The 24,101-nt window shown below is 43.8% G+C and overlaps 1 protein-coding gene across 1 annotated transcript in view; it reads right to left on the bottom strand.

The window, feature by feature from the left end:
* Window positions 1-24,101, bottom strand: part of LOC126336521 (glypican-5-like) — a 1,532,390-nt gene that overhangs the window by 140,472 nt on the left and 1,367,817 nt on the right. The window contains exon 5 of the mRNA XM_050000310.1: window positions 16,690-16,864. Within this exon, the coding sequence (XP_049856267.1) occupies window positions 16,690-16,864 (175 nt within the window). The remainder of the gene's footprint in view (window positions 1-16,689; window positions 16,865-24,101) is intronic.

Raw genomic sequence — 24,101 nt, 5'->3', positions numbered from 1 at the left:
GGCGTTACATTACGCATGTCTGTGATATGGTTTCAACTGCGCGCCGCGTGGGGTAGCCGCACGGTCTATGGCTCCTTGCCACGGTTCGTGCGGCTGACCCCGTCGGAGGTTCGAGTCCTCCCTCGTGTTTGAGTGTCTTGTCCTTAGCATAAGTTAGCTTAAGTTAGATTAAGTAGTGTGTAAGCGTAGGGACCGATGACGTCAGCCGTTTGGTCCCATAAGAACTTACCACAAATTTCAAAAATGGTTTCGACGATAGACGACGCACGGCACCCAAGCTTACAGTAATATGTTCGCGACGGTTAGTTGTCACACTCTCCTGCTCTCTTGTAACCTTTACCCGGAATCCAGCTGGTATAACCCGTCTGTTCTTCAGGGCGTCGAACAACCCTAACATCTCGAGGTTTCAACGTTGTTCTGTTCTGGAAAGGCTCATACCTCCTCCTTTTTCCACGCTGTGTCCTGAATCCATCTCATCAACACTGCAGTTCTCATTCCACTGCAGCCTACTCTGTGCGATCTGTCGTTAAGATGCTCCCACGTCCGTCATGCCAATGATTCGATCTTTCTCTTAGAAAACATCCATAATCTGTACATGAGCATCCTCTGGGCATGCTGTATTACGACCTCCACCCTATAAATTCGGGTAACCTTAGACACATTTCATGATCATCATGTACGAGGGTCACTCCAAAAGAAATGCACACTATTTTTTTAAATCCATCTTTTATTCTACATGTTTGAAAGTTTTACAGTGTGTAGATACATCCTTTAGGAACAATATTATCATTTCTCCACATAATTTCCATCCTTCTCAACTGCCTTACGCCATCTTGGAACCATCGCCTATATACCCGCACGGTAAAATTCTCGACCAACCTGTTGGAGCCACTGTTTGGCAGCGTGCACAAGGGTGTCATCATCTTCAAACCTTGTTGCACGAAGAGAATCTTTCAGTTTCCGAAAGAGGTGATAGTCACATGGAGCCAGGTCAGGACTATAAGGCGGTTGTTTCAGTGTTGTCCATCCGAGTTTTGTGATCGCTTCCACGTTTTTTTGACTGACATGTGGCCGTGCATTATCCTGCAACAGCAAAACATCATGCTTTTGCCGATGTGGCGGAACACGACTCAGTCTAGCTTGACGTTTCTTCAGTGTCGTCACATATGCATCAGAATTTATGGTGATTCCACTTGGCATGATGTCCACAAGCAAGAGTCCTTCGGAATCGAAAAACACCGTATCAATAACTTTTCCAGCAGAAGGTGCGGTTCTGAATTTTTTTTCCTTGGGTGAATTTGCATGATACCACTCCACTGATTGGCTCTTCGTCTCTGGTGAAAAACGATGGAGCTATGTTTCATCACCTGTCTCAATTCTTCCAAGATATTCATCTCCACCATTCTCGTACTGTTCCATAAGTTCGTTGCATACCGTTTTTCTTGTTTCTTTGTGAGCCACTGTCAACATCCTGGGAACCCACTTGGCACAACCCTTTTTTAACGTCAACACTTTCAGTATTCTGCAAACACTTCCTTCCCCTGTACCTACGTAGCGTGACATTTCGTATACTGTGATGTGTCTGTCAGCAGTCACTAATTCCTAAACTCTCTGCTCATTGTCTGGAGTGTGTGCAGTACGAGCCCTGCCGCTACGAGGACAATCCTCAACACTGCCGTGCCTGCTTTCATCACGTAACCTTCTTACCCCCCCAACTAACTGTACTGCGATCGACATCATCATCTCCATATACCTTTTTCAACCTCTTGGACCTCTTGGGGATGTTTCCCACTGTCTCGTTTCCATAGCACAGGAATTCTATGACAGCACGTTGCTTCTGACTAACGTCAAGTGTAGCAGCCATCTTGAAGACCTGCTGTGACGGCGCCATTCATGGGAACAGGTTGAACTAAGTTTGAAAACAAGAGGGAAGGATGTATCTACACACTGTAAAACTTTCACACGTGCAGATTGAAAACTGTATTTTTACAAAAATAGTGCGCATTTCTTTTGGAGTGACCCTCGTCCTATCAATATTATTAATTTGTAAGTATGGATTTCTTATGGACTGAGACATTGTAATCAGTGCATCTGACAGGCGCAAGTTATTCGTTGTGCAACACATTCTGTTTTCATCAATGTAAATCAATGTAAATCAATGTAAATCTACACTGAAGCGCCAAAGAAACTGGTATAGGCATGCGCATTCAAATACAGAGATATGTAAACAGGAAGAATACGGCTCTGCGGTCGGCAACGCCTATATAAAACAAGCGTGTGGCGCAGTTGTTAGATCGGTTACTGGTGCTACAACGGCAGGTTGTCGAGATGTGAGTGAATTTGAACGTGGTGTTATAGTCGGCGCATGAGCAATTGAACAAACCTTTCCGAGTTAGCGATGAAGTCGGGATTTTGCCGTATGACCATCTCACGACTGCCGGCCAGGGTGCCCGAGCGGTCCTAGGCATTACAGTCTGGAACTGCGCGACCGCTATAGTCGCAGGTTCGAATCCTGCCAAGGGCCATGGATGCGTGTGCTGTCCTTAGGTTAGTTAGGTTTAATTAGTTCTAAGTTCTAGGTGACTTATGACCTCAGAAGTTAAGTTCCATAGTGTTCAGATGCTGGGCCATCAACAAGTGTCAGTGTGCGAACCATTCAATGAAACATCATCGATATGGGCTTGCGGAGCCGAAGACCCAACCGTGTACCCTGATGACTGAACGACACAACGCTTTACGCCTCGCCTGGGCCCGTAAAAACCGACATTCGATTGTTGATGACTGGAAACATGTTGCCTGGCCGGACGAGTCTCGTTTCAAATCGGACGAGTCTCGTTTCAAATTGTATCGAGCGGATGGACGTGTACGGGTATGGACACAATCTCATAAATCCATGGGCTGTTCAAGATGGTGTAGGCCTGTAATGAAGTGGGGCGTTTGCAGTTGGAGTGATGTGGGACCCCTGATACGTCTAGATACTACTCTGATAGGTGACACATACATAAGCATCCTGTCTGATCACCTGTATCCTTTCACGTCCATTGTGCATTCCGACGGACTTGGGCAATTGCAGCCGGACAATGCGACACACCACTCGTCCAGAACTGCTACAGTGTGGCTCCAGGAACACTCTTCTGAGCTTAAGCACTTCCGCTGGCCACCAACTCCCCAGGCATGAACACTATTAAGCATATCTGGGATGCCTTGCCACGTACTGTTAAGAAGAGATTTGCCCCCTCTCGTACTCTTACGGATTAATGAACAGTGCTGCAGGATTCATGGTGTCAGGTCCCTCCTGCAGTACTTCAGACATCAGTCGAGTCCATGCCACGTCGTGTTGGGGCACTTCTATGTGCTCCACGATATTAGACAAGTGTACCAGTTTCTTTGGTTCTTCAGAGTTTTATGTGAAAGTCCGTTAACTGTTCGAGTAACGTGAATATTTTGTAAATGAAAGGTACATTTAATCAAACAACTAAGTAATTTTTAAATTTAGTTTTCATGAGAATATGCTAAAGCCTTATGGAAAAGAATACCTTCAGCGTGATTGATTTACAGAAATGAGATCCCTTGAAATGAATGTAGTTATCGAAACAAAGTCTTAAGTCTGGCACCTAAAACATAAGACACAAATGTTATCCATCTGAAGATGGGCATGATGGCGTGAAACTAAATACAGCATTGAAGCAACTGAATTTTGAAAGTACTGGTGGCTGGCTGCGTTATTCATCACCAATGATTGATCGCCACGGGGATCACGAGATCCAGCGTGGATATAGAAACATAACAGCTGCATACCTGTTCGTGAAAGGTGACATGATATGCATGTACGCGGACACAACATTCATGTACTGTGGCCACTTCCTGAACCTCCAGCTGCAGTACTGATGTACAAACGCCATCCTTCGTCGCCGATGAACAGCAGTTAGCATGGGTGACGAACCTTGCGCCTGGTGCAGAGGCTGTAAGGTTGTCGAGGAATACTTTTGGTAGCCCCTTGCTCCCTTTGGATATATATACAGGATGGTTCATTGATCGTGACCAGGCCAAATATCTCACGAAATAAGCGTCAAACGAAAAAAACTACAAAGAACGAAACTTGTATAGCTTGAAGGGGGAAACCAGATGGCGCCATGGTTGGCCCGCTAGATGGCGCGGCCATAGGTCAAACGGATATCAACTGCGTTTTTTTAAAATAGGAACCCCCATTCGTGTAGTACGTAAAGAAATATGAATGTTTTAGTTGGACCACTTTTTCGGTTTGTGACGGATGTCGCTGTAATAGTCACAAACATATCGCTCACAATTTTAGACAAACAGTTGGTAACTGGTAGGTTTTTTAAATTAAAATACAGTACGTAGGTACGTTTGAACATTTAATTTCGGTTGTTCCAATGTGATACATGTAACTTTGTGAACTTATCATTTCTGAGAACGCATGCTGTTACAGCGTGTTTACCTGTAGATAGCACATTAATGCAATAAATGCTGAAAATGATATCTGTCAACCTCAATGCATTTGGCAATACGTGTCACGACATTCCTCTCAACAGAGAGTAGTTCGCCTTCCGTAATGTTCGCACATGCATTGACAACGCATGTTGTCAGGCATTGTAGGTGGATCGCGATAGCAAATATCCTTCAACTTTCCCCACAGAAAGAAGTCCGGGGACGTCAGATCGGGTGAACGTGCGGGCCATGGTATGGTGCTTCGACGACCAATCTACCTGTCATGAAATATGCTATTCAATACGGCTTCAACCGCACGCGAACTGTGTACCGGGCATCCATCATGTTGGAAGTACATCGCCATTCTGTCATGCAGTGAAACATCTTGTAGTAACATCGGTAGAACATTACATAGAAAATCAGCATACATTGCACCATTTAGATTGCCATCGATAAAATGGGGGCCAATTATCCTTCCTCTCATAATTCCGCACTATACATTAACCCGCCAAGGTCGCTGATGTTCCACTTGTCATAGCCATCGTGAATTTTCCGTTGCCCAATAGTGCATATTATGCCGGTTTACGTTACCGCTGTTTGTGAATGACGCTTCGTCGCTAAATAGAACGCGTGCAAAAAATCTGTCATCGTCCCGTAATTTCTCTTGTGCCCAGTGACAGAACTGTACACGACGTTCAAAGTCGTCGCCATACATTTCCTGATGCACAGAAATAAGGTACGGGTGCAATCGATGTTGATGTAACATTACCAACACCGATGCGTTTGAGATTCCCGATTCTCGCGCAAATTGTCTGCTACTGATGTGCGGATTAGCCGCGACAACAGCTAAAACACTTACTTGAGCATCTTCATTTGTTGCAATTTGTGGTTGACGTTTCACACGTGGCTGACCACTTCCTGTTTCCTTAAATAACGTAACTATCCGGCGAACGGTCCGGACACTTGAATGATGTCGTCCAGGATACCGATCAGCATACATAGCGCACGCCCGTTGGGCATTTTGATCACAATAGCCACACATCAACACGATATCGACCTTTTTCGCAATTGGTAAACGGTCCATTTTAACACGGGTAATGTATCACCGTCCGCACTTGCGGAATGTTAAGTGATACCACGTACTTATACATTTGTGACTATTACAGCGCCATCTATCACAAAGCGAAAAAAGTGGTCCAACTAAAACACTCATATTTCTTTACGTACTACACCAATATGTAATAAAAAAATGGGGGGTTCCTATATTAAAAAACGCAGTTGATATCAGTTTGACCTATGGCAGCGCCATCTAGCGGGCCAACCATAGCGCAATCTGGTTTACCCCTTCAAGCTAGACAAGTTTCGTTCCTTGTATTTTTTTCGTATGACGCTTATTTCGTGATATATTTGGCCCGGTCACTATCAATGGACCACCCTGTGCTCTTGCTGCCATATGCCGTCTGTGAGTTGTTATTGAACGTTGACGTCGAAATAGGCGGTGGTCATCGTGTAGATTTCACAGATAATGTGTCTAATTTTTGCTAGCGAGCTGAATAACAGTTGAACATAGACGCTTTTGTTTTTAGACTGTAAGTATATACTCTTACGAGTGCTTGTAAATCATGGCCACATTAACAAGAATTACCTCAATTTATAGCAGATAATGGAAACTTGTCGCTTTTAATGTTTCTCTCCACAACTGAAATCAAGCATAATTAATTCTGCACAACGTTTAATGGAATAAAGTGGTAAACGAGAAACAAGTACTCTGACAGACTTGTTTCATTAATTAGCACTATGTGCTACGCCTCTTTATTACTGTTGCTACGATGATACGCAGTTAGTCACAGTTTGGCGTGTTCTTATTCGTTTGCTGCTGAGCACTCATTCTGCACTACTCCAGTATTTTGGATTTAATGTAGCCTGGCAGTACTAGGGGTTATTTCAATTATCATGTTTCAATTGTAGGAGACACATTTAGTCAGCCGAGGCCACTCTTTCGCTGCGCTTCTGTCACAAACATTTCGCTAAGCGTGTCTGTCCCAATAGACTGGATGTCAATTAGTGTCATTTCTGTCTGTAACAGACACCAGGACGCAAACATGACAGTAAAATGTGCTGTGGATGCTCTCTGCAGACGTCAGCGCTATCTCTGAACACCGATCAACTACATTTTGTTCTTATGCTAGCTAATATAGACGTGCAGCATTTATTATTTATTTACTTTTTCCTGACGTTTCTACATCCACATACATACTCCGCCAGCCATCATATGGCGCACAGCGGAGAGTACCTTTTACTAATGCTGGCCACTTCCTTTAGTGTTCCACTGCGAGGGACAAACGACTGTCTGTATGCTTCCGTACGAGCCTTGATGTCTCTTACCTCGTCTTCGCGTTCCTTAACGCAAAATGTATGATGGAAACAGTAGGATCGTCTGCAGTACGTCGCAGATGCCGGTTCTCCGAACTTACTCAGTAGTGTTTCGCGACAAGTTGGTCTTCTTTCCTCCGTGGGTCCCTAACTAGGTTGTGTAAATAAGGCAAGTGGCACCCAGAGAAAACTCTGACTTCCTCCTGTCCTGCCAATATCACGACATTTATCTCTTTAATCGCCGTTGTTGCTTAGCCCGTTTATTCTTTTTTTGAGACCCACACGACTTCAAAATGAAAGGTAAACATTTCAGTGATTCTTTTCTGTAGGATACAGATCAAAAAATGGGGAAACACACAGCCCAAAGTCACTTGCTCGCAACAACATCGCTATTCTTTTTTCAGTGTTACATTCCCGATCAATGCAAAGCCATTACACAAAAAAGTAAAAATCAAAATATTCTCTTTATACTTACGTTTCGCTGGCTCTCTTGGTATAATCCAAGTGGCTCCACTTAATACTCAAAAGAGGTAAATTATATGGAACTGTTGCTCAGTGTAGCCTAATCCAGATCTCCTCATTATCCACTTTAACTGCTAGTATTCCCTCAATCTAACCGCATCTTGTTCCATTTCTTATTTGCCCCCTGCCACCTCATCCTCTTCCCCTTTTCTTCTGTCGTTCAGAATTTTTTCCGCCTGTCACAAAACTCCGCAACCCCACTTTGACCTAGTAGATAGTGTCGGAAGTTCCATGCGGCTTTTTGCGGATGATGCTGTAGTATACAGAGAAGTTGCAACATTAGAAAATTGTAGCGAAATATAGGAAGATCTGCAGCGGATAGGCACTTGGGGCAGGAAGTGGCAACTGGCTCTTAACATAGACAAATGTATTGCGAATACATAGAAAAAAGGATCCTTTATTGTATGATTATATGATAGCGGAACAAACACTTGTAGCAGTTACGTCTGTAAAATATCTGGGAGTATGCGTGCGGAACGATTTGAAGTGGAATGATCATATAAAATTAATTGTTGGTAAGGCGGGTGCCGGGTTGAGATTCATTGGGAGAGTCCTTAGAAAATGTAGTCCATCAACAAAGGAGGTGGCTTACAAAACACTCGTTCGACCTATATTGAGTATTGCTCATCAGTGTGGGATCCGTACCAGATCGGGTTGACGGAGGAGATAGAGAAGATCCAAAGAAGAGCGGCGCGTTTCGTCACAGGGTTATTTGTTAAGCGTGATAGCGTTACGGAGATGTTTAGCAAACTCAAGTGGCAGACTCTGCAAGAGAGGCGCTCTGCATCGCGGTGTAGCTTGCTGTTCAGGTTTCGAGAGGGTGCGTTTCTGGATGAGGTATCGAATATATTGCTTCCCCTTACTTATATCTCCTGAGGAGATCACGAATGTAAAATTAGAGAGATTCGAGTGCGCACGGAGGCTTTCAGACAGTCGTTCTTCCCGCGAACCATACGCGACTGGAACAGAAAAGGGAGGTAATGACAGTGGCACGTCAAGTGCCCTCCGCCACACGCCGTTGGGCGGCTTGCGGAGTATAAATGTAGATGTAGATGTAGATGAACCGATGTTGACAGGTTAAAACTGTCACTACTCCTGTACCACTAACGAATGTTGCCGGAAAGATTCTGTGATCCGACCATCGGACTGTAATAGTTCACACTCCTATACTGTTTACACGTACCTCTGAGGAAATGCCACCAATAATTTCTAAACAGAAGAAACAAGAAAAGACAGAGAAAAGCAACCAGTTCAAATTTCAATGGAAACAGATGTAATGTTGTTGTGGTTGTAGTCTTCAGTCTGAAAGTGGTCTGATGCAGCTCTACACGCTGCTCTATTCTGTGCGAGCCTCTTGATCTCCGAATAACTACTGCAACTTACCTCCTTCTGAATCTGCTTACTGTAGTCATCTCTTTGACTCCCTCTAATACTAAACTGGTGGTCCCTTGTTATCTCAGAATGTATCCTATCAACCGATTCCTTTTTTTAGTCAGGTCGTGCCACAAATTTCTTTTTTTCCCCAGTTTTATTCAGTGCTTCCACATTAGTTATGTGATCTACCTACCCAACTTCAACATCCTTCTGTAGCTTCTCTTCTCTTCTTGTCTAACTGCTTATCATCCATGCAATACTTCCATACATGGCTGTGCTCCACATAAATACTTTCTGACACTTAAATCTGTACTTGATATTAACGAATTTCTCTTCTTCAGAAAAGCTTTTCTTGTCATTACCAGTCTGCATTTTATATCCCCTCTGCTTCGATCGTATCTTTTATTTTGCTCACCAAACAACAAAATTCATCTGCTATATTCTGTATCTCGTATCCTAATCCAACTCCCTCAACGTCATCATTCAAGTAGACTCCATTTCATTACCTTTGTTTTGCTTTTGTTAATATTAATCTTATATCCTTCTTTCAAGACACTGTCCATTCCATTCAGTTGCTCTTACAAGTCTCTTGCTGTCTTTGTGAGAATTCAAATGTGATAAGCAAACCCCAAAATTTTTATTTCTTCTCCCTGAACTTTAATTCTTACTCCAAATTCTTCTTTTATTTCCTCTACTTCTTGTTTTTTCTTGGCTGGCTCTCCCAAGGCTATCAGTAGTTCTGATGGACTCTCGTCTGCGCTCGGAGCCTTGTTGTGATTTAGGTCTTGCAGCTCCAGGTCAAATTTTTCTAGTAGTATCGTATCTCCCATCTCATCTTCATCTACGTCGTCTTTCATTTCTACAATTCTGCTTTCATGCATAGATCCTCTATATACTCCTTCCATCTTCCAGCTTTCCCTTTTTCGCTTGGGACTCGTTTTCCATTTGAGCTCTCGATATTCATACATCCGCTTCTCTTTCCTCCAAAAGCCTCTTTAATTTTCCTGTAGGCATTATATATCTTTTCCCTAGTGACGTATGCTTCTAAACCCTTACATTTATTCTCTAGCCATTCTTGCTTGGCCATTTAGCACTACCTGTCAATCTCATTTTTTAGACGTTTGTATCTCTTCCCCATACTTAATTTGTTGCATTTTTATGTTTTCTCCTTTCATCGATTAAACTCAGTATCTCCACTGTTATCGAATGATTTCTATTAGGCCTGCTGCCTTACCTATCTCATCTCTCAAAGCTACCCATTTGTTTTCTACTGTATTCCTTTCCCTTGTTCTAGTGAATTGTTACCTAATGCTCCCTCTGAAACTCTCAACATGCTCTAGTTCTTTCGAGCTATCCAGGTCCCATCTCCTTACTTTCCTGCCTTCTTTCAATTTCTTTAGTTTTAATCTACATTTCATAACCAATAAATTGCGTTCGGAGTCCACATCTGCCCCTAAAAATGTCCCACAAATTAAAATCTGGTTTCGAAATCTCTATTTTACCGTTATATCATAAATTTGAAACCTTTCGGTGTCTCCAGATATATTTCTAGTGTATAGTCTTCTTTCATGATTCTATGATTAAGTTATGCTCTGTGCAAAATTATACCAGGCAGCTTACTCTTTTATACCTTTCCTCCACTCCATATTCAGCTACAATTTTTTCTTCTCTTTTTTTTTCCTACTGTCGAATTCCAGTCCACTATCACAATTAAATTTTCGTCTCTCTTAACTATCTGAATAATTTCTTCTATCTCACCATACATTTCTTCAATCGCTTGATCATCTGCGGAGTTAATTTACATTTAAACTTGTGCTACTGTAGTGGGTATTGGCTTTGTGTCTACCTTGGCTACAATAATGCGTTCACTATGCTGCTCATAGTAGATCACCCGCATTCATATTTTCTTATTCATTATTAAACCAACTCGTGGTTTACCGCTATCTGATTTTGTATCTATAAGCCTGTATCCACCTGACTAAAAGATCTGTTCCTCCTGCCACCGAACTTCACTATTCCCATCATATCTAACTTCAACCTATCCATTTCCCTTTTTTACATTTTGAACGTTGCTGAGTGGTTAAGGGATCTAACATTCCACGCTCTGAACCGTAGAATGACAGTTTTGTTTCTCCTGATAACGAACTCCTCCTGAGTAGTCTTTTTCCGGAGACTCAAATAGGGGACTATTGTACCATCGGAATATTTTACCCAAGAGGATGCCATCGTCATTTAACAGTACAGTACAGATGCCTGCCCTCGGGAAAAATTACTGCTGTAGTTTCCCCTTTGTCTAGCCTCTCAACAGATACTCCTCCGTTGTGGTTGCATGTACAGTACTGCTATCTGTATCGCTGAGACACACAAGCCACCCCACCAACGCCAAGGTTCATGATTAATTCACGGAGGGTGGAGATGTAACGTATTGGCCTGAATTTGACCTCTCCAAGTCCACCTTGTTCTATAACCATCTCCTCCATGTATCAAATAGTTCCACGCTATGACAAGAGGCCTGCTCCTACCGAGTAAGCGCATGCTCACTATTCCTGGATCAGAATAACAAAGTGAGTGCCAACTAGTTGTTTATAGTAAGGGAGGTTTGTCGTACCATCTGTCCGGTACATAGTAGTCATATGCGTCTGCTACCTCAGTGGCCAACTATCAGTAAGCTGCGAACAATAATTGCAGTCTATAAGACATCTGCTGTGATTTGTTCATATTTCATCTGATTCTCAGTGGATTTTTTTAAATTGAATGTGTTAAAGTAACTGTACAATTGCTTCCGAGAGAGATAAGACAATCATTATCCTGCAAAGAGAAGTCAATACCGCATGTTAACGGGGAACGTATGGATGTACTGAGCGCGGAAGTATGCAGCTGCTGTTAATGGAGCCACATTCCGCTTCTGAACTTCAAGGGAACACACAAAATGCTCACCTTCCATGCCTCGCTGTCAGACACTGTTCTTCTGATCCTGGCGTCACTGCAACACTTGCCGAAAACAAGAAAGTTATTAATTCTAATTACACACCTGCGCACAGGAATGCTGTCACGAACTCTTTAAAAGCTTTCTGAACTGGCAGAACAACTTTATCGATCACTGGAGATCACTTACTCGTGACTTGATAAAAGCACGCAATTAAAACATCACCTCCAGCCATCAGGTCCCACAACTTTCCTTCTCCTACCTCAAGGGTTGCTGGAAAACTTCCGCCGTTGTGCGAGTGCCCAGCCACACAACGTAATTGTTTTAACACCCACGCGTTTCAATCTATCCATATAAGGAACCGAATGCAGCTGTAGTCATCGGACACATCTTGCTCCCATTAATAGCATTCATCCACGAAATGTGGCTTCCAGCCCAGATTTTGCAAAACCTTTTGTCCTGTAACGTCGATGTTCAGCAGGATTTTGGGACACATATTGCGTTCGAACATTATGAATTACCGCAAAAAAAAGCGGTCTATTGGCACACAGTCACGGCTCCTCCCGCCGGAGGTTCGAGTCCTCCCTTGGGCATGGGTGTGTGTGTTGTTATTAGTATAAGTTAGTTTAAGTAGTGTGTAAGTCTAGGGAATTCACACATTTTTGAACACACAGTCAACACGGGTTTCGAAAACATCGTTCTTGTGAAACACAACTAGCTCTCTATTCGCATGAAGTGTTGACTGCTATTGACAAGGGGTTTCAGATCGATTCCGTATTTCTGGATTTCCAGAAGGCTTTTGACACTGTACCACACAAGCGGCTTATAGTGAAATTGCGTGCTTATGGAATATCGTCTCGGTTATGTGGCTGGATATGTGATTTCCTGTCAGAGAGTTCGCAGTTCGTAGTAACTGTCGGAAGGTCAACGAGTAAAACAGAAGTGATTTCTGGCGTCCCCCAAGGTAGTGTTATAGGCCCTTTTCTGTTCCTTATCTATATAAATGATTTGGGAGACAATCTGAGCAGCCTTCTTAGGTTGTTTGCAGATGACGCTGTCGTTTATCGACTAATACAGTTATCAGAAGATCAAAACAAATTGCAAAACGATTCAGAAAAGGTATATGAATGGTGCGAAAATTGGCAGCTGACCCTAAATAACGAAAAGTGTGAGGTCATCCTCATGAGTGCTAGAAGGAATTCGTTAAACTTCGGCTAGACGATAAATCAGTCAAATCTAAAGTCCTTAAATTCAACTAAGTACCTAGGAATTACAATTACGAACATCTTAAATTGGAAGGAACATATAGAAAATGTTGTTGGGAAGGCTAACCAAAGACTGCGTTTTATTGGCAGGACACTTAGAAAATGTAACAGAACTACTAAGGAGACTACCTACGCTACGCTTGTCCGTCCTCTTTTAGAACGCTGCTGCACGGTGTGAGATGCTCATAAACGTTCAAAGAAGGGCAACACGTTTTGTGTTGTTGTTGTTGTGGTCTTCAGTCCTGAGACTGGTTTGATGCAGCTCTTTGTATTATCGCGAAATATGGGACAGAGTGTCACTGAAATGATACAGGATTTGGGCTGGATATAATTAAAAGAAAGGCGTTTTTTCGTTGTGACGGAATCTTCTCACTAAATTCCAATCACCAACTTTCTTCTCCGAATGCGAAAATATTTTGTTGACACCGAGCTACCTAGGGAGAAACGATCACCACGATAAAATAAGGGAAATCAGAGCTCGTACGGTAAGATATTGGTGTTCGTTCTTTCCGCAAGCTATACTAGATTGGAAAAATATAGAATTGTGAAGGTGGTTCGATGAACCCTCTGGATTTAAATGTGATTTGCAGAGTATCGATGTAGATGTAACATACCTACAACCGCAGCAAAGCACAGTGGACAACCCATTTAGCACGGTTACAGAAAGACTGACTCATCATCTCGAGGGCGAACAAAGGCCCCTTCCCCTCGATACTGGAAACTGGATCTGGTGTCCACATGTGCTCCAGCTGCCATACGCTTATTACGGGACTGACTCTTTAAGTGTAAAAATATTTTTCTTATTTATGGAACATGTCGTCGATATTTGGAGGAACACAAACATATTTATTACTGAAACACATAGGACTGATGTTTCTCAATAACATTTATTTTATAGTTCATAGTGAAAAGGCTTTCGGGTTCCTAGGTCATCCTCAGACAACTTAAAACAAAACAGATAAACAACGTAACATCAGCGGGAGTTTGCAGGTGTACAAAGATTGTTTTTCTAAAAGATATGTGACCTTTCATGTCCTTGTATCTGTACTAAATCACAAGCATTACAAGGTTCACAAGGAAGTTTTAAGCAAATAAATCTTTTACTGCTCTATACTCAAAACCTAAAAGTATAAGAATGTACGTATCAAAACTGGTACTGTGTGTATCCGCTCTGGATTAGCCGAGCGGTCTCGGGCGCTGCAGTCATGGACTATGCGGCTGGTTCCGGCGGAAGTTCGAGTCCTTCCTAGGGCATGGGTGTGTGTTTTTGTCCTTAGGATAATTTAGATTAAGTAGTGTGTAAGCTTAGGGACTGATGAACTTAGCAGTTAAGTCCCATAAGATTTCACACACATTTGAACATTTTTTGGTGCTGTGTGTATTCTTTCGGACTTGCCCGAAGAACAGACACAACATACATATAATCACGGCGGTGACGGTCAATGATGTCTTTTAATACAGTTGCTCACCAAGGTCCAACGGGAATCCGCAAGATGCCGCTAGTAATGAGGGCAGTGGACTTGGGCACAACATCTGTAGTGTGTGATACGTGTTGAGAATTAGGGTCTGACGGCAGGTGTGTTTGTGGTGACCGCTGTTTCTGGGTGGCGTAGTGGTCAGCACATCTACCTAGTAAGCAAAAGATCCTGGTTCGACTCCCAGGCCAGCACAAATTTTCAGTTTGCCAAATTGATATAAATCAGTGCCTACTGGCAGCTAAAGTCATTAATTCTTTTGTGTCTTGATACTAACTGTAAGAAGGACTTCACAGGTACATGCCAGCAAACTAAAATCTAGGAAATACACAGCAGTTTTTTTTATACTAGGAGTATGGTTGCCCACATTCTGTTCCAGAGTAAAGACAAGATTCCACCTTTACAACAGACTGGAATTTATTGGATATCTTACAGTATTTGTGACAATGTATAAGACAGGGTTATAATTACTAGACTAGCTGAACCAGAAAGGAGTCGGCTACTGAAAAAAAAAGATTCCATTTCTGATGAACATGATCTGAATGAATGACATTTTTATAGTATTACGTGTGATTTTCCCATAGAGGAAGTAAAGGCAGAAAACTACCTTGAAATTCTGGCTCTTCATAAACGCCAAGTACAGAATGCTCATTCAATACTCAGTGACCAAATGCAGTTACATTACTCATCCACGTTAGAGTGACAGCAGCTAGTAGTTTTTTCTCACCATAATATACTTGTCAGAAATAAAATAATTGTTCCCCTCACACATCCCACTGACTCCTTCCTCCCCTCTGTCCCTTTCCTTTTTTGCCTGTTCATCACATTCTCCCGTTATTTTGTCCATATAACATCTGTGCCAGTATTTACTTGTGTACTGTTTTTCCTCTGTACATTCTTACACTTTTAATCTTTGAGTATAAAGTCGTCACAAGGTTCATTTGTCCATAGCTTCTTCGTGAATTCCATTATGCTTTTTGTTATATATGTATATAGTCATAAAAGGTGATATATACTTGGAAAAAAATCTTTTTACACCTATAAAATCTCGGTGAAGTTGTATGGACTACCTGTTTAGTTGTGGACTAACTATTTAGTCTTAAGTAGTCTCAGAATGGCCTAGAAAACCGTAACCCAGTTCAGAACGAACTGTAAAATAAATACCGGGTGATCAAAAAGTCAGTATAAATTTGAAAACTTAATAAACCACGGAATAATGTAGACGGAGAGGTAAAAATTGACACACTTGCTTGGAATGACATGGGGTTTTATTAGAACAAAAAAAACGAAGTTAACAAAATGTCCGACAGATGGCGCTGAACAGCAGGTAACTGCTACCATGACGGGTGAGAGATACGCCGGTATGTTAGAGAACCGCATCAGCCCCAGCCTGGCTGATAAACACCTGCTGGAACGTACGATGCTTATACAGGATGGCGCTCCACCCTATATCACCCTATATTGCTAGACGCATGAAAGATCTCTTGCGCGCGTCGTTTTGTGATGATCGTATGCTCAGCCGCCACTTTCGTCACGCTTGGCCTCCAAGGTCCCCGGTCCTCGGTTCGTGCGATTATTGGCTTTGGGGTTACGTGAAGTCGCAAGTGGATCGTGATCGACCGACATCTCTAGGGATGCTGAAAGACAACATCCGGCGCCAATGCCTCACCATAACTCCGGACATGCTTTACAGTGCTGTTCACAACATTATTCCTATTGTTGAGGAATGATGGTGGACATATTAAGCATTTCCTGTAAAGAACATCATCTTTGCTTTGTCTTACTTTGTTATGCTAATTATTGCTATTCTGAACAGCTGAAGCGCCATCTGTCGGACATTTTTTGAACTTTTGTATGTTTTTGGTTCTAATAAAACCCCATGTCATTCCAAGCATGTGTGTCAATTTGTACCTCTCTATCTACATTATTCCGTGATTTATTCAGTTTTCAAATTTATGCTTACTTTTTGATCACCCTGTATTATTGTGGAACATCAAAACTGTGTACTTGAATGGAATGAGATTTTCACTCTGCAGCGGAGTGTGCGCTGATATGAAACTTCCTGGCAGATTAAAACTGTGTGCCGGACCGAGACTCGAACTCGGGACCTTTGCCTTTCACGGGCAAGTGCTTGGGTAGATCGGTGGTAGAGCACTTGCCCGCGAAAGGGAAAGGTCCCGAGTTCGAGTCTCGGTCCGGCACACAGTTTTAATCTGCCAGGAAGTGTGTACTTGAATTTTTAATTTTTCTGAGCTTATTATTTGTGCCGCAAAGTTTTGGCTCGCAGCATTGCGGCGGTACTCACCAGTAGTGATGTGGCCCTGCGTGAGGGTGACGCCGAGCACCTCGCTCTGGCCGCTGGCGAGCTGCCGCGGGCCCGCGCCGCCCGCCGCCTCCCCCGCCTCCTCCTCCTCCTCCTCGCCCTCTGAGCTATCCGGCGAGCTCTCGTCCCACTTGTGCGGCCCGCAAGACCGCTTCACCTGCACAACAAAACGCGACTCTGTCACCACGTCCGTGTGAAGCCAACATAAATACCATGTGCATCACTATGTCTAACAAGGGAACCTCCCCATCGCAACCCCGTCAGATTTAGTTATAAGTTGGCACAGTGGATAGGCCTTGAAAAACTGAACACAGATCAATCGAGAAAACAGGAAGACGTTGTGTGGAACTATGAAAAACAAGCATAATATACAAACTGAGTAGTCCATGCGCAACATAGACAACATCAAGGATAGTATGAGTTCAGGAGCGCCATGGCCCCGTGGTCAGCGTGAGCAGCTGCGGAACGAGAGGACCTTGGTTCAAGTCATCCCTCGAGTAAAAAGTTTAGTTCTTTATGTAATCAACTTCACTCTCCAAAGTTCCAGGAGATGGTCAGATTTGCTTGGACATATGCAGGATTTGACGGTCTAAACACGGAAAAAAATGGTTCAAATGGCTCTGAGCACTATGGGACTTAACATCTGTGGTCATCAGTCCCCTAGAACTTAGAACTATTTAAACCTAACTAACCTAAGGACATCCATGCCCGAGGCAGGATTCGAACCTGCGACCGTAGCGGTCACGCGGTTCCAGACTGAAGCGCCTAGAACCGCACGGCCACACTAGGCGGCAAACACAGAAAAATTTGAAAACGTTAAAAACATAAGTTTTGACAGAGCACAGGAAAACTGTGTGACTGTGTAACTGTTGCATTCATTTGTTGCATTTTATGTCACAAACTCTTACGTCTTCATCACTTTTTTGGAGTCATTCTCACATCCACAAGAAAACCTTAATCGGGCAACGTAGAAGAACCTTTTTACCCATTCGCCAAGTGTACAAGTTAGGTGGGTCGACAACATATTCCTGTCATGTGGCGCACATGCCGTCACAAGTATCGTATAGAATATATCAGACTTGTTTTCCTGTGGAGGAATCGGTTGACCTATGACCTTGCGATCAAATGTTTCCGGTTCCCATTGGAGAGGCACGTCCTTTCGTCTACTAAACGCACGGTTTTGCTGTGCGGTCGCAAAACACATACACTAAACTTAATACAGTGAACAGAGACGTCAATGAACGAACGGACAGATCATAACTTTGCGAAAATAAAGAAAGTAAACTTTTCACTCGAGGGAAGACTTCAATCAAGGACCTCTCATTCCGCAGCTGCTCACGCTAACCACGGGACCACAGCGCTCCTGAGCTCAGACTCTTCTTGATGTTGCCTATGTTGCGCATGGACAACTCACTTAGTATATTTTGCTTATTTTTTTCATACCTCCACACAACTTCTTCCTGTTTTCTTGGTTGATCTGTGTTCATTTTTTTAAGGCCTATCCACTGTGCCTACTTATAACTAAATCTGACGGAGATGCGATGGGGAGGTTCCCTTGTAAGTCATCTCCGCAAAGTAGAAGAATGATAATCTGTGGGATCTTTCATGTTTCATAACGTTACTAGGTTAATCCCACACATTCTGACTTCGTCGGTGTAGCAAATAAAGTACTGCTCTGCATGACTAAAGACCGAGGGTTTATTGAAAAGTAATACGTCAGAATTTTTAATGTGAAATCTCTTAAAGCTCCTTAAATACAACAAAAGTTATTAACATTCGATACCTCTATTCTTCACGTCCATATATTTCTTTCTCAACATAGCCACCCTGGCGACGAACACATTTCTCCCCACGAGAGACCAGTCTGTTGATACCGTCACGTTGAATCTTTGACTTGGTTGACGGAGTCATAAGCCGACCTCTCCTTTCACCACTTTATCACGATCAACGCGAAATCCTCGAAGATGTTATTTACATTTTGGAAACAGATGAAAATCGAATGGGGCCAAGTCGAGACGGTACGGAGTATGATCGGTGACAGTGAACCAAAGACATCGAATTGTTGCAGATGTCGCAGCGCTCGAATGTGGTCTGGCATTTTCATGCTGAAGGAAAGGGTGCTCCACGTGTGAAGGAACTACACGAATTCGAAACTCGATTGGCACGTTGTTTCTCACGCAACGACATCGTTACGTAACAGACTGTCACGTCACGCTCTACGGTGTGGTGTGTACACGACTGCAAATATGTGAACATGAAAAATAAAGACGTAGAATGTTTGATTTGTGAATAAAAATTGCCTTTTATTGCTGAAAGGTACTTAATTTCTCCCAGAAGCATTTCGCCTCTTACTTTAAGGAATCTTCAGTGGGATCTAGAATGATATAGTTGTGTTTTGATACGTGATATTTGTAGACTATGAAACAGTTCGCGTGTAGCTTATTACGTAGGTGACCGATTACTTACAGTTCTTCGCGTTATTGATCGGCATCTGCGTTTGCTTTCATCTTTTCGCATGCTGGAGGACGCACTTTATCTTCACTTATGAAACATAAGCACGTTTTTTCTTCACAATTTGCTTATTGTTTACCCTCATTCCTGCGGAAAATTATTAGTCTTCTGTCACTAGTTGTAGATATTTGACAGAAAATTGATTTATGGTACCTACTGTGAGATCAATTTATGTCTCATCCTAGTTGGTTTATTTACGTGCGGGTTGCCAACGTAACGAAGTACTTGCGGTAAACTAACGTCTATTCATTTCTGTTATATTTATGTCTATGTGTGTGTGTCTGTGTGTGTATGGGTCTGTGTGTGTGTGTGTGTGTGTGTGTGTGTGTGTGTGTGTGTGTGTGTGTGTGTGTGTGTGTGAGAGAGAGAGAGAGAGAGAGAGAGAGAGAGAGAGAGAGACAGACAGACAGATACAAAGAGCGTGTATACATATGGACTAGTATTTTGTGTGTCACACACACACACACACACACACACACACACACACACACACACACACACAGAGAGAGAGAGAGAGAGAGAGAGATGAACATAACAGAACGCGCAGTAGTAGTCACATATTTACGTAAAAATACGAGGCGTGAGCTGTTTTATAATCTACAAATATCACATATCAAAACAAAACTATATCATTCTAGATCCCACTGAAGATGTCTTAAAGTAAAAGGCGAAACCCATCTGGGAGAAATAATATACATTGCAGTAAGAAAAGGCGGTTTTTGGTTCAAATGGCTCTGGGCACTATGGGACTTAACTTCTGAGGTCATCAGTCCCCTAGAACTTAGAACTACTTGAAGCTAACTAACCTAAGGACATCACACACATCCATGCCCGAGGCAGGATTCCAACCTGCGACCGTAGCGGTGCGCGGTTCCAGACTGTAGCGCCTAGAACCGCTCGGCCACTTCGGCCGGCTGAAGGTGGTTTTTATTTACCAAAAGAATTATACCTGTGTTTGCTGTCTGTCTGTCTCTCTCTCTCTCTCTCTCTCTCTCTCACTCACTCATTCACACACACACACACACACACACACACTCACACACAGATGGCACGCAAACAAAGTTATTATGCGGAATGTTAATAACGTCTATTTTATTTAAAATGCCTTTAAGAGTTTTTACATACAAAATTTGGAGGCACTCCTTTTCAGCACGTCCTCTTAACTAAAACAAGGAGTACATTGGACAGATCACCGGTGGCCAATGTATCTATGTCAGACACCAGTGAGCTTTTGCAGATAGTGAAACTGTAACTGAAAAAAAAAAAATGTTTCAAGCTGATGCGGCAGGAAAATTGTCAAATACAGAATGAAAGCAGGTTGAGAGTAATACGTCAGTTATTGTCTTAAGCGAGTGTGTAACGTCTTGTTTCGACCATTACACACTCGTGTGATGGCAAGCGTGCTCCAGATTTTGTAGGACATAAAGCATCGCAAAGTAGCAAAAGATGGAACAATGCCTACATTACTTGTAAAATTGTGACTACGTCAAAGAAGCCTCTGAAACAATAACATAACATGTAAAATACGGTACGTTTTGCATAGGTACCAATGTGGCTTCTAATTACAGAAACAAATTTCTCTTCATAAAACTCCAGAGTTGACAGTTACATTCAAATTATCTGCACCTCCAGCGTCACATTCAAACACGGCAGCTACTTCCATAAATCATCTGATTACAGGGAAGCGTGGCGACATTCTTTTCTGACAAGAAAGCCTGAATAGGCACACTCTTTCCCGTAACTTCAAAAGAACCTTACACCATTACCGCCACAATTACTAACGTTTCCGCTTATTTATGTGTAAAGAAAAACGACAAGTTACGCGGCAGTTTGAGAACAGCTGTGTTATAAACAAGTAAGAGTAGTGCGGTTCTGCTTCCACAGTCACTTCTCAAACCATAAATCTACATCTACATAGATACTTCGCAAGCCACCATACGGTGTGTGGCGGAGGGTACCCGGTATCACTACTTGTCATTTCCGTTTCTGTGCCACTCGTAAACAGAGCAAGGGGAAAACGATAGTCTGTATGCCTACGCCTGAGCCACAATTTCTCGTTTCTTCACGGTCCGTACGCGCAATTTATATTGGCGGCAGTAGAATCGTTCGGCAGTCAGCTTCAAAAGCCGATTCTCTAAATTTTCTCAATAGTGTTTCTCGGAAAGAAGTAGCCTACCCTCCAGGGATTCCCAGTGAGTTCACGAATCATCTCTGTAAAACTTACCTGTTGTTCGAACCTACCGCTAACAAATCTAGCAGCCCGCCTCTGAATTGCTTCGATGTCTTCCTTCAGTTCGACCTGGTATGGATCCGAGACATTCGAGCAGTACTCAAGAATAGGTTGCACCAGCGCCCTATATGGGGTCCCCTTTACAAGTGAACCACTCTTTCCTAAAATTCTTTCAATGAACCGAGGTCGACCATTTGCCTTCCCTACCACAGTTATAACATACTCGTTCCATATCATAACGCTTTGTGACGTTACGCCCCGATATTTGAACATTTGAACGACTTGACTTTGTAAAGCAGGAGACTGTATCCGAACATCACAGGTTTGATCTTCCTACTCATCCGCATTAACTTACATTTTTCCTCATTTACGGCTCGCTGCCATTCATCACACCAACTGGAAATTTTGTCTGAGTCGTTTTTCCTACAGTCACTCAACCTCGACACCTTGCCGTACAACAAGGCATCACCAGCAAAAGACCGCAGACTGCTGCTCAACCTGTCCGTCAAATCATGTATGTATACAGGGTGAGTCACCTAAAATTACCACTGGAAACACCTCCAAAGAAATGGCTCTGAGCACTATGGGACTTAACTTCTTCGGTCATCAGTCCCCTAGAACTACTTAAACCTAACTAACCTAAGGACAGCACACACACCCATGCCCGAGGCAGGATTCGAACCTGCGATGGCAGCGGTCGCGCGTTTCCAGACTGTAGCGCCTGGAACCGCATGGCCACTGCGGCCGGCGGAAACGCCTCCCAAACCACAACAAACACTGAGTAACCAATTCCACAGACCGAAAGTGAGGAGAGGGGCTGTTGTAACTGGTTAATACAAACCACTGAGAAATGCACGGAAGTATGATTTTCAACACATACTTACGTTTTTTTTATGGAAACCTGTATTTATTTTTAGCACAACTGAAAATAGAAACAAATACTTAATCAATGATGCTTGTCACATTGTAAAATGTTAAGTACATCCGGAGTAATTTGTAATGTGAAGTTGACGCTCGAAACCTCAGACAGTCGCGTGTTGTAACAAACAAGATCTGTAGTGGTATGTTTACGAAGACTAGGAAGTTTACGAGTTTGGCTGTCTCAGTGTCTGCATGTAGCGATTGCTGAATTAGTCCTCATACTCAGAATAGCTGTAGTACACTGTGTTACCGGACGTCTGTGATAGTGTACTGTACACAAGTACGAACTGAAGTACGCACAATAGGAACGTGAGAAGGTCGCAAGTATAACAGTGTGCACGCGTAAGAACTGTAAAAACGGTCTTTTCTAACTACACTCCTGGAAATGGAAAAAAGAACACATTGACACCGGTGTGTCAGACCCACCATACTTGCTCCGGACACTGCGAGAGGGCTGTACAAGCAATGATCACACGCACGGCACAGCGGACACACCAGGAACCGCGGTGTTGGCCGTCCAATGGCGCTAGCTGCGCAGCATTTGTGCACCGCCGCCGTCAGTGTCAGCCAGTTTGCCGTGGCATACGGAGCTCCATCGCAGTCTTTAACACTGGTAGCATGCCGCGACAGCGTGGACGTGAGCCGTATGTGCAATTGACGGACTTTGAGCGAGGGCGTATAGTGGGCATGCGGGAGGCCGGGTGGACGTACCGCCGAATTGCTCGACACGTGGGGCGTGAGGTCTCCACAGTACATCGATGTTGTCGCCAGTGGTCGGCGGAAGGTGCACGTGCCCGTCGACCTGGGACCGGACCGCAGCGACGCACGGATCCACGCCAAGAGCGTAGGATCCTACGCAGTGCCGTAGGGGACCGCACCGCCACTTCCCAGCAAATTAGAGACACTGTTGCTCCTGGGGTATCGGCGAGGACCATCCGCAACCGTCTCCATGAAGCTGGGCTACGGTCCCGCACACCGTTAGGCCGTCTTCCGCTCACGCCCCAACATCGTGCAGCCCGCCTCCAGTGGTGTCGCTACAGGCGTGAATGGAGGGACGAATGGAGACGTGTCGTCTTCAGCGATGAGAGTCGCTTCTGCCTTGGTGCCAATGATGGTCCTATGCGTGTTTGGCGCCGTGCAGGTGAGCGCCACAATCAGGACTGCATACGACCGAGGCACACAGGGCCAACACCCGGCATCATGGTGTGGGGAGCGATCTCCTACACTGGCCGTACACCTCTGGTGATCGTCGAGGGGACACTGAATAGTGCACGGTACATCCAAACCGTCATCGAACCCACCGTTCTACCATTCCTAGACCGGCAAGGGAACTTGCTGTTCCAACAGGACAATGCACGTCCGCATGTATCCCGTGCCACCCAACGTGCTCTAGAAGGTGTAAGTCAACTACCCTGGCCAGCAAGATCTCCGGATCTGTCCCCCATTGAGCATGTTTGGGACTGGATGAAGCGTCGTCTCACGCGGTCTGCACGTCCAGCACGAACGCTGGTCCAACTGAGGCGCCAGGTGGAAATGGCATGGCAAGCCGTTCCACAGGACTACATCCAGCATCTCTACGATCGTCTCCATGGGAGAATAGCAGCCTGCATTGCTGCGAAAGGTGGATATACACTGTACTAGTGCCGACATTGTGCATGCTCTGTTGCCTGTGTCTATGTGCCTGTGGTTCTGTCAGTGTGATCATGTGATGTATCTGACCCCAGGAATGTGT

Source organism: Schistocerca gregaria, chromosome 2 (genome assembly GCF_023897955.1).
Source record: "Schistocerca gregaria isolate iqSchGreg1 chromosome 2, iqSchGreg1.2, whole genome shotgun sequence".
Lineage (NCBI taxonomy): Eukaryota > Metazoa > Arthropoda > Insecta > Orthoptera > Acrididae > Schistocerca > Schistocerca gregaria.
Note: the sequence above shows the minus strand (reverse complement) of the source record. Positions and strands in the feature narration are given on the sequence as shown.